Source organism: Pleurodeles waltl, chromosome 10 (genome assembly GCF_031143425.1).
Source record: "Pleurodeles waltl isolate 20211129_DDA chromosome 10, aPleWal1.hap1.20221129, whole genome shotgun sequence".
NCBI classification, from domain to species: domain Eukaryota; kingdom Metazoa; phylum Chordata; class Amphibia; order Caudata; family Salamandridae; genus Pleurodeles; species Pleurodeles waltl.
The window spans coordinates 508234359-508246763 of NC_090449.1; the positions used below are offsets into that span (position 1 = coordinate 508234359).

A 12405-nucleotide genomic window follows, 5' to 3' on the forward strand; every position below is an offset into this window, starting at 1 on the left:
GTAATGAATGTTCACTTCTGTAGAAATGTTCCTGTGCGTGAGTGAACATGTTGATGAAATCTTATTTATAAACTCATTTGCTGGAAATTCTCTTTTGAAGTCCAGAGACTTATTTTTATTACAGATGATCAGCGCTCTCTCTCACTTACTCCTTAGAGTTCGAGTGTTCCCATGGCACAATGCTTACAGTATTTCATATGCTTACATTATTTCATATGCTGAATTCCAAAGTGCACTCACTAATTGATGCCTACCTGTTAGGATCTAATGCAGTCTCCTTGGAAATAACACCCTGTTGAAAGCAAATGATATGAGTAATGCACATTTTAAATGCATATTTCTCATCATCAGCTGCCGATTCTTGTTAAAGTACACAAGGCAAATACCTTTTGTAGGTCAATGGGATTCTTAAATATGTATAAAACATTATCAAATAATAATTATGCTCAGCTGCGCAAAATAATTGCAATTTACATTTTATTTATAAATGACTGTAATAAACCAGTAGCATAATCTATACAACTTACAAACAGAAATGTTTGAGTAAAGATCACTTTGCTGTGTATTTGTCTATGCAGATGCCTAAAAAGTACATCTAAGGAACATTTGTACCTGTTAGAAACCTTAATTCTTTATTACACATATCCAATACACAATATTTGCTCTTTCCAGCCGATGATAGTACATAAGGTGGTCTGTCTAATATGGCAAAGTGGGTAAAAAAAACAGTGGTTTGGAATGCGACCCTGTGCCATCACCAATGGCTGATATTTATTTATATATTCTTTCCATCACCTTGTTTTTGATGATGCCATCTAGGCTTCCATTCAGTTTCCCTGCATTTCCAAATGTGTCAGCTGTATTTAATGGACCAAAACACTTCTAACATATAAAACACAGTCAATTTCAATTAATGGTACAGTGGCACACCAGAAAGTTTGCATTGTATTTTAGGTGACTTTGACACCATCTTTTGTTTGCAAGGGACGTGATAGAACTTCGAACCATTGATGTTTGAAGTAAATCATTCCTGATAACAGATATATGTGTGACATAAGTTCTAACACAGAAACATATTACAAAAGGATGCCTACTGAGAACGAATGTAGAGAAGCTGAATAGGTGCTGTGAAATAGAGGCAAAGAGTTGGATGGAACAATTATGTCTTGGATACAGCCAGTGATGTGTTATTATTTGTTCTCTTGAGCAGAATGCAGCGTTTCCTGTATGGACCCTTTGCCCAGGGTGTGGAGTTGTCTTCGCAAACTTTGGCTGTGTCGCATGATGGAAAACTGCTCTTCAGTGCCGGACACTGGGACAACAGCCTTCGTGTCACCTCACTGAGTAAAGGGAAGGTCATAGGACACATCACCAGGCACATAGGTAACATAATGTGGCCAGGACAAATATTGAAATGAATGTTGGGTCTTGGGTTGAAACTTTCAGCCAACGTTTACTGGATCTAGAAAGTGCTGTGTGGATTTGCCAACCATGAGTTAATGCCTGATATCAGCATAACATATGCCACAGACACTTCCAACTATGTACATGACAATATCCATCCTGACTCACCGCTTTTGTGATAATCTTTACCCCCAAAGTATCTATAACTTGTCTCACCATGCACTGCTAATTACCTCACATGTTCCATCACTCAGGACCAGCTCTATGACATCATTGATAACATCACTGCAACATCTGAAATCACATTGTTAACACCACTATGCATGTTTGGGGTGAAAATTATGATTACTTTAGGGCCCAAGTTAATTTATGTGTTTTTTCCGTCTAAAATGGTATATTTAAACTGACATTTTCACCTAACTATAACATCCCTTTAATCTTAGTCTTTTCAGTAAAAAAAAAAACCTATATATATATATATATATATATATGTTCGATGGCATGTGTAGCTGCAGATACACATGCTGTGCACATCCCGCCATCTGGTGTTGGGCTCGGAGTGTTACAAGTTGTTTTTCTTCGAAGAAGTCGTTTTTCGAGTCACGAGACCGAGGGACTCCTCCCATTTCGACTCCATTGCGCATGGGCGTCGACTCCATCTTAGGCTGTTTTTTTTCCGCCATCGGGTTCGGACGTGTTCCTTTTCGCTCCGTGTTTCGGGTCGGAAAGTTAGTTAGAATCTCGGAAAAATCGTCGGTATTGTTTGCGTTCGGTATCGGGTTAGTTACAACAGATCGACACCGAATTAAGAAGAGCTCCGGTGGCCCTGCGGGGTTTTTCTTCCATCCCCTTCGGAGCCTGGTCGGCCCGGCCACGTGTCTCTTCAAGGCTGATGGAACGGACCCCATTCCGCTTCTGTCCAAAATGCCATAACAAGTATCCATATACAGATCAACATCTGGTCTGTAACTTGTGTTTGTCACCAGAACACAAGGAGGATACTTGTGAGGCCTGTCGAGCGTTTCGGTCCAGGAAGACACTCAGAGACCGAAGAGCAAGAAGACTGCAAATGGCGTCGGCGCCGACAGGACAAGAGCGTTTCGAGGAGGAGGAAGAAACATTCTCCACCCAGGAGTCGGACTCTGAGGAGATCGATCCAGAGGAAACGCTGAAAACCGTGAGTAAGACGTCGAAACCAATAATTCACGAGAAAAGCGCTAAAGCCCAGGGGACGCTACCGCCAACAGGCCATGGCTTAACCCGAAAAGTAGGTGACCGTTCATCGGCATCGAAAAAGGGCGAGCTGGTGTCGAAGTCATCTGACTCCGGTCGAGATACCGGCACACAGCAACCTCGGGCCCGAGATAGTGACTCAGAGAAGATTCTGCACCGAGACACCGGCACCGAAACGGGTCGGCACCGAGAGAGCACGACGCCGAAAGTAAAAAAGGTTTCGTCGGAGCCGAAAAAAGCAGCCGAAAAGGTTTCGGTACCGAAATATCCGACCTCGGAACCGAAAACAAGTTCCTACACTGAGGAACAAGGACTGTCCACACAAATGAAGACACATAGATTTGGACAGGAATTACAGGCAATAGAGCCAGATCACACACAAAGACGGCTCTTTATTCAAAAAGATACAGGGAAGATCAGCACTCTTCCTCCAGTCAAAATGAAACGCACGCTTGCCTTCCAAGACAAAGACAAACAGCCACACGCAAAGGTGGCTAAACAAGTAACACCGCCACCATCCCCACATCACTCTCCGCAACCATCACCGGTAGCCACTCCACCAATGATGCAATCCCCAACTCATACAGGAATGAGTCAAGATGACCCTGACGCATGGGACCTTTATGACGCACCAGTGTCAGATAATAGTCCAGAATGCTATCCAGCTAAACCATCGCCACCAGAGGATAGTACAGGCTACGCACAGGTGGTGTCAAGAGCATCTGCATTTCATAATGTCAGCCTTCATTCAGAGGCCATTGAAGACGACTTTCTTTTTAATACACTGTCGTCCACACACAGCCAATATCAGAGTCCTCCTATGCTACCCGGAATGCTAAAACACTCCAAACAAGTGTTTGAGGAGCCTGTTAAAGGGAGAGCCATTACTCCAAGAGTAGATAAAAAATATAAACCGCCACCAACAGACCCAGTGTACATTACACAACAGCTAACACCAGACTCTGTTGTAGTGGGAGCAGCGCGCAAAAGAACCAACTCTCATACTTCAGGAGATGCACCACCTCCAGATAAAGAAAGTCGGAAATTCGATGCTGCAGGCAAAAGGGTGGCGGCACAGGCAGCAAACCAGTGGCGTATTGCAAATTCGCAAGCTTTGCTAGCCAGATATGATAGGGCCCATTGGGATGAGATGCAACACCTTATTGAACATTTACCCAAGGAGTTCCAAAAAAGAGCGCACCAAGTAGTAGAAGAAGGACAGGGTATCTCCAATAATCAGATACGGTCAGCAATGGATGCTGCAGACACAGCTGCTAGAACTGTCAACACAGCTGTAACAATAAGGAGACATGCATGGCTGCGTACATCAGGATTTAAACCAGAGATACAGCAAGCTGTTCTGAATATGCCATTCAACGGACAGCAGTTGTTTGGGCCGGAGGTGGACACTGCGATCGAAAAACTTAAGAAAGACACTGACACGGCCAAAGCCATGGGCGCACTCTACTCCCCACAGAGCAGAGGCACATTTCGAAAGACACAATTTCGAGGGGGGTTTCGAGGGCAAACCACAGAAGCCGCAACCTCACAAACAAAGCCCACTTACCAGAGCCAGTATCAGCGGGGAGGTTTTCGGGGACAATATAGAGGGGGACAATTTCAAAGGAATAGAGGAAAGTTCCAAAGTCCCAAAACTCCTCCAAACAAGCAGTGACTTCAAGGTCACAAATCCCCAACACATAACACCTGTGGGGGGGGAGACTAACCAAGTTTTACAAACATTGGGAGGAAATAACAACAGACACTTGGGTCTTAGCAATTATCCAGCATGGTTATTGCATAGAATTTCTCAAATTCCCTCCAAACATCCCACCGAAAACACACAATATGTCAAAACAACATATAGATCTTCTAGGACTAGAAGTTCAGGCATTGCTACAAAAAGAAGCAATAGAGTTAGTACCAAAAAAACAAATAAACACAGGAGTTTACTCCCTGTACTTTCTGATACCCAAAAAAGACAAGAGTCTGAGACCTGTACTAGATCTCAGAACATTAAATACCTACATCAAATCAGATCACTTTCACATGGTTACATTACAAGACGTAATCCCACTGCTCAAACAACAAGACTACATGACAACACTAGACCTAAAGGATGCATATTTCCATATACCAATACATCCTTCACACAGAAAGTACCTAAGGTTTGTATTTCAAGGGATACATTACCAATTCAAAGTGTTGCCATTCAGAATAACAACTGCACAAGGAGTTTTTACAAAATGCCTAGCAGTAGTAGCTGCACATATCAGAAGGCAGCAAATACGTGTGTTCCCGTACCTAGACGATTGGTTAATCAAAACCAACACGCTAAGACGGTGTTCACAACACACAAAATATGTCATAGAAATCCTCCACAAACTAGGTTTCTCAATCAATTACACAAAGTCACACCTTCTGCCGTGTCAAACACAGCAATACTTAGGAGCAACAATCAACACAGCAAAAGGGATTGCCACTCCAAGTCCACAAAGAGTTCACACAGAGTTCACACATTTCACAATGTGATACAGACCATGTATCCAAATCAAAAGATACAAGTCAAACTGGTGATGAAACTACTAGGCATGATGTCTTCATGCATAGCCATTGTCCCAAACGCAAGGTTGCACATGTGGCCCTTACAACAGAGCCTAGCATCACAATGGTCACAAGTACAGGGTCAGCTTCTAGATCTGGTGTTGATAGACCGCCAAACATACATCTCGCTTCAATGGTGGAACAGTATAAATTTAAACCAAGAGCGGCCTTTCCAAGACCCAGTGCCACAATACGTAATAACAACAGATGCTTCCATGATATGGTGGGGAGCACACCTCAATCAACACAGCATCCAAGGACAATGGGACATACAGCAAAAACAGTTTCACATAAATCACTTAGAACTGTTAGCGGTATTTCTAGCGCTCAAAGCATTTCAACCCATAATAAGACACAAACACATTCTTGTCAAAACAGACAACATGACAACAATGTATTACCTAAACAAACAGGGAGGCACACACTTGACACAGTTGTGTCTCCTAACACAGAAAATATGGCATTGGGCGATTCACAACCACATTTGCCTAATAGCACAATTTATTCCAGGAATTCAGAACCAGTTAGCAGACAATCTCTCTCGGGATCACCAACAGATCCACGAATGGGAGATTCACCCCCAAATACTAAACACTTACTTCCAAATGTGGGGAACACCACAAATAGATCTATTTGCAACAAAAGAAAACTCAAAATGCCAAAACTTCGCATCCAGGTACCCACAAGATCAGTCTCAGGGCAATGCGTTATGGATGAGCTGGTCAGGGATATTTGCTTACGCTTTTCCCCCTCTCCCACTCCTTCCATATCTAGTAAACAAATTGAGTCAAAACAAACTCAAACTCATACTAATAGCACCGACATGGGCAAGACAACCTTGGTACACAACACTACTAGACCTCTCAGTAGTACCTCATGTCAAACTACCAAACAGACCAGATCTGTTAACACAACACAAACAACAGATCAGACATCCAAATCCAGCATCGCTGAATCTAGCAATTTGGCTCCTGAAATCCTAGAATTCGGACACTTAGACCTCACACAAGAATGTATGGAGGTCATAAGACAAGCTAGGAAACCTACCACTAGACACTGCTATGCAAATAAGTGGAAAAGATTTGTTTATTACTGCCATAATAATCAAATTCAATCCTTACACGCATCTGCCAAAGATATAGTAGGATACTTACTACAATTGCAAAAGTCAAAGCTAGCTTTCTCTTCAATAAAGATACATCTGACCGCAATTTCAGCCTACCTGCAAATTACGCACTCAACTTCATTATTTAGGATACCAGTCATAAAAGCATTTATGGAAGGCCTAAAGAGAATTATACCACCACGAACACCACCAGTTCCTTCATGGAACCTCAACATTGTCTTAACACGACTCATGGGTCCACCTTTTGAGCCCATGCACTCTTGTGAAATGCAATATTTAACATGGAAAGTTGCATTTTTGATTGCCATCACATCTCTAAGAAGAGTGAGTGAAATTCAAGCATTTACCATACAAGAACCATTTATTCAAATACACAAGCATAAAGTAGTTCTACGGACAAATCCAAAATTTTTACCAAAAGTGATCTCACCGTTTCACTTGAATCAAACGGTAGAATTACCAGTGTTATTCCCACAGCCAGATTCTGTAGCTGAAAGAGCACTGCATACATTAGACATCAAAAGAGCACTAATGTACTACATTGACAGAACAAAACTAATTTGAAAAATAAAACAACTATTTATTGCTTTCCAAAAACCTCATACAGGGAATCCAATTTCTAAACAAGGCATTGCTAGATGGATAGTTAAGTGTATTCAAACCTGCTATCTTAAAGCAAAGAGAGAGCTGCCTATTACACCAAAGGCACACTCAACCAGAAACAAAGGTGCTACCATGGCCTTTCTAGGAAATATTCCAATGAACGAAATATGTAAGGCAGCAACATGGTCTACGCCTCATACATTTACCAAACACTACTGTGTAGATGTGTTATCGGCACAACAAGCCACAGTAGGTCAAGCTGTACTACGAACATTATTTCAAACAACTTCCACTCCTACAGGCTGAACCACCGCTTTTGGGGAGATAACTGCTTACTAGTCTATGCACAGCATGTGTATCTGCAGCTACACATGCCATTGAACGGAAAATGTCACTTACCCAGTGTACATCTGTTCGTGGCATTAGTCGCTGCAGATTCACATGCGCCCACCCGCCTCCTCAGGAGCCTGTAGCCGTTTAGAAGTTGATCTTAAACATTTCTAAATTTGTAATTATATTACTTTAAACTTCATTATGTACATACGTATTCACTCCATTGCATGGGCACTATTACTAGCATACACAACTCCTACCTCACCCTCTGCGGGGAAAACAATCTAAGATGGAGTCGACGCCCATGCGCAATGGAGTCGAAATGGGAGGAGTCCCTCGGTCTCGTGACTCGAAAAAAGACTTCTTCGAAGAAAAACAACTTGTAACACTCCGAGCCCAACACCAGATGGCGGGATGTGCACAGCATGTGAATCTGCAGCGACTAATGCCACGAACAGATGTACACTGGGTAAGTGACATTTTCCATATATATATATATATATTCACTTAAAAAACAGGTTACACGGACGTTATAGTTCAGCTCACATTTTAAACATACAAAACCATAGAAATTCATCTGTTAGAGTTATCACAAGTAACTCTAACTCGCTCTCCTGCCATGCACAGTTTTTCCGTCAATATTTTAATGCAAATATTACGTTGCTGTTATCAATGATGTTATCAAAAATGTCATGAGTGCCGTAATTTGTGTGGTAATTAGCAGTGCATTGCAAGGGCACAAGTTAAGTTACCTTAGGGAATGAGTTATAGTTACTTGAGATACACCCTGGGCCATAGTAGGAGCTGGCCCTGGGGGGTGGCGGTCCCTAGGGCCATCATTGGCTCCTCGAGTGGGCCATGTGGCCCCCCTCCAACTTAAACAGCCTTTGGGAGGTGGTGGTCCCTGGGGTTGCCGGTGGGGGAGGTGGGGGGCTGTGCCCTCTCCCTAATTATGATTATATCCCCGGGGAGGTGGTGGTCCCCGGGGTTGCAGGGGGCGGCACATGCCCCCCCTCATTCATTGTATTTAAAGCCTCGGGGAGGTGGCTCCCCACGGCCCCCTGCACCCCTGCATTCATTTTGTTGAAACCCCCAGGGAGGTGGTGGCCCATGGGGCTGCAGGTGGGCTTGCATGCTCCCACCCCATTATGATTATAGCCCCCGGGGAGGTGGTGGTCCCCAGTACTGGCGGGGGGGCACACATCCCGCCTACATTCCACAATCATTTTTATTAAAGCCTTAGGGAGGTGGAGGTCCTTGTGGCTCCAAAGGGGCCATGCGGCACCCCCATATTTAATGAGATATTAGCCCCGGGAAGGTGGTGGTCACTGGGACTGCGGGGGCCGGGCACCGCCCACACTTCATTTATATTTGCATATGTGCAGTTGATTAAACAGCAGCCCGGGTAGGTGGCAGTTCCTGGGATTGCAGGGAGCATTTGCAGTATTAATGCCCCTGGCCTATCCGGGGCTGCATTTAAACAAGAGCGGGAGCCCCCGCGTGATTTTCTTTTTGAAAATATTTTGGCTAATTCGCCGTGACTCTCGCCAACAATTTAAAAAATGCTTTTTTGCCCGGGGGAGGGGGTTTCCCTCTGGGACCCCAGAACCAGAATTAAGTGTCCCTACCCTGGCCCTTTTCCTTTTTAAAAAAAAATGTTTTAAATCATTTATTCTGGGACTTTGCTAAAGTTGAGTCGCTACATGGCTGCCAACACTTCCTTTTTGAAGCGTTGGCAGCCAATCCGATCTCAGCATGAGATCGGGAGGGTTCACTGAGCCTTTGCATCCCTATATATACAAATTTGTTTTTTCTTTAATTACTCAAAAACTACTATATCAAATAACACAGGGCGCTTTCTGGACCAAGAGCTATCTTTCTGCAAATTTGGTGTGATTTTGTCCTGTGGTTCAGATGCTGTTCCTGTTCAAAATCCCTATAGAAAAATGCATGGGGAAAAAGTGTTTTTCTTGGCCCTTCTTGACTGATTGCCCCGAAACTTTCCATACAGCCTCTGAACTTAGCATCGTATTTTTGGGGGAAATGTCATGAAGATTCATCAAGCGGTGTCAGTTATTAGAAAAACTAAAAAGTTTTTTCTATTGAAACTATTAACTAGCTATAACTACTTAGTGGCAACCGCGACTAGGTGATATACAAATACATATACACACACATGTATATATATAATAAAATATCCAGTATTGAATTTACTGATGCTATCTAATCTGAGCATCTCTGCTTCTATTACTGTTGTTTGCCATTCATACCAACCCTGCCTATTTTGTCTCACCAATCCTGCCTGTTTTGTGTGTCACACTGACAGTGTGTTCCACTCCTCCAGCTTTCAGTGTATTAGTTAGATTTGATGTACTCGCCTTGTCCATCTTCTACCGGTGAGGCTGATCTTGTGACACTCACTTTGACAGTTTACAGAGTCCTAAACTTATGCTGTCCCTTGCTGCTGTTACACTATATGTACTGCAACAAACATGACTGGACTTACTTGAAAGTGCTGACACTTCCAGGCTGCATACAATATGCTTACCTGACAGTTCATCATAAAGAACTCATTGTTCGACAGAGAGACTTGAAGTATTCTGTTATTTCCTTCTTTTTTCAGATGTTGTCACATGTCTTGCTCTTGACCTTTGTGGAATCTACCTCATTTCTGGGTCAAGGGATACCACCTGCATGGTGTGGCAGGTTCTGCAACAGGTGAGGAGCTCAGACTTGTTTTAAGTCCTGAAAAACATGTTATATTGGGTATTTAAGTACATACATTTTTTGACAACATATTACTTTTGAAAATGCTGTTTAGAAAATGTTTTACTCTCATTTAAAAATATTGTAAAAAAGGTTTAAGGTTTGCAGAAACTCTTATCTCCATCTGGCCTCCAATTGCTACAATATCCATAAAATCAAAAGAAGGAACTGTGTGTTGATGGATCAGGACCATAATCACCATGCCCATTATAAATCTAAATGTTTGTTGGTGAACAAATCCAGAAGTCAGGAATTATCATTATTCTGCATGTTTGATGAACAGGTGTGGAAAATGTACACAATGAAAATCAGAAAACTCTTAAAAAATGAAAAATAAAAAAAAACATTTGTGCAATACCACCAATGTTCTTCCTTCAAAATCCAAAATGTAAAGAAATTAAAAATGACTGTTCTTACCCAGCCTTAACGTTGTTCCCATTGGGGACCAACTGTCACAATACCTATGATGTCAAATATGACATCACAAGAGATGTAGTGGTATATGTAGTTCATAATGTCATCATTTAGTGATCACTCAACACACACCCTCTATGTAACCCAGCCACCGTGTATGCTATGGAATACGTGATGTCATTCAGAGTGAAAACTTTGGTGCACATATGGTGGTGTTATAATTGTGCATAGCTATTAATTTCCTTAATGTTTCACTTTTGATACAGGAAGCTGTATGATAACCAGTGTTTAGCCTTTTTGCGGATTGTGTTTCTGTGCACTTGTGCATGGGTTTTGTTTTCATGGTTTACTCCCACGAAGCAACTTGATAAAATTAACTTCCAGAGTTAGTCTATTGGTCGTGGGGCACCCTTATAGAATATGCCTTCTTAAATGCCTTGATTGCTATGCAGCCTAATAAGAATTGATTTCTTCTCCAATTGTGTATTTGTCTTCCCAGGGTGGTTTCTCCTGTGGCTTGGCTCCAAAACCTGTGCAAGTATTGTATGGACACGATGAAGAGGTCACATGTGTTGCCATAAGCACAGAACTGGACATGACTGTGTCTGGATCAAAGGTAAAGATTTGATAGGAATAGTGCTATTAACTAATCTAAAGTGCATGTGAGGCTTAATTTCTACTATTGGTCTCTCTTGATTTTGTTGTAACACTTCACTGAACACAGCTGCCTGTGGGCGTGATATAGACGCTGTGGTATGGGCTTGGAGATAGGATGGACTTGGGCAAAGACGGTGAGGTCTTTACTTTGTCATAGTTTCTGGGAATATGGGAGGGGATGACTGTGGCCTGTAAATATGTTTTTAATCTCACTGGGTCATTCTTTCTTTCAGTGCACCTTCTGTGTAATGGGACAATTTCCTAGGAAATTAGATAGCTCTTGAGCATCCCCGTATTCTCTTAATAAAAGTCCAGAGGAAACTCACTTCAGCATATATGATTGTTTTCATTTCTGTTGGAAAAAGGAGAGAGAAAGAAGCTTTCAAGATCGCTCCTCAGTAAATAACTCTAGTATGATCAAATATTTTGAGCATAACAGACCATTCTTGCGGAAGAACATGCGCATGCAAGTCATTGGTTATCCTTCATTGTGTAAACATATTGTGTTATTTCCCCAGGATGGCACCATCATTGTCCACACTTTACGCCGGGGGCAGTTCATGAAGTCCATAAAACCTCCAAGTGAAAGCACCTTACCAATGACCATCTCTCATCTTGTAGTTGGGTTGGAGGGACAGATTGTGGCCCAAACCACCATTGAAGGCAGATCATCTATTAAGGTGAGTTCGGGGAGGGGATATAGCTTGAATATGATGAGGCAAAGGGTTGGAAAAAGACTTAGAAGTAATATATATATATTAGTAGACAGAAAATTGTAGTAACACCCAATTTGATGCTGACTGCAATAAGCTAAAGTAGCAGAAATGTGTGAGTAGGAGATTTACTGTGGGACAAGTGGCAAAATGGAATGGTGCTCTTTATTGGGGGAGATCAGAAATGAATTAAGGAGGATTTGATGACAGACAAATCAGTAGTCAACAACATACTTCAGTAAATTAAGGCGTAAGGTTCATGGGTGAGATATAGTTTAGTAATTGTTTATTTTGGTTAATTTTACATCATAAATAATATTCTTATAATCATTTAACATTAATTTAAAAATAGCAGTTCATTCAAATTCTCCCACAACGTGCAAATTAAGGAGATACGTTTCTTCATTAAGGCACATATGTGCAATGTATGTGTTGGTGATGTCATAAACCACAAGACTGAATGGTAGATTGGGCAATATAGGGACACATTACACGAGGTAAACCTTTTTAGATTATACATTTATTAAGGTGCAATTAACATGAAAAAATACT

The 12405-nt window shown here is 42.0% G+C and overlaps 1 protein-coding gene across 6 annotated transcripts in view; it reads left to right on the forward strand.

Moving 5' to 3' along the window:
* NBEAL2 (neurobeachin like 2) overlaps nt 1–12405 on the forward strand; it is a 646515-nt gene that overhangs the window by 570791 nt on the left and 63319 nt on the right. For all 6 annotated transcript variants that reach the window (XM_069210922.1, XM_069210925.1, XM_069210923.1 and 3 more), the window contains 4 exons: nt 1211–1383; nt 9927–10021; nt 10983–11099; nt 11659–11820. In XM_069210922.1, coding sequence (XP_069067023.1) covers nt 1211–1383; nt 9927–10021; nt 10983–11099; nt 11659–11820 — 547 coding nt within the window. The remainder of the gene's footprint in view (nt 1–1210; nt 1384–9926; nt 10022–10982; nt 11100–11658; nt 11821–12405) is intronic.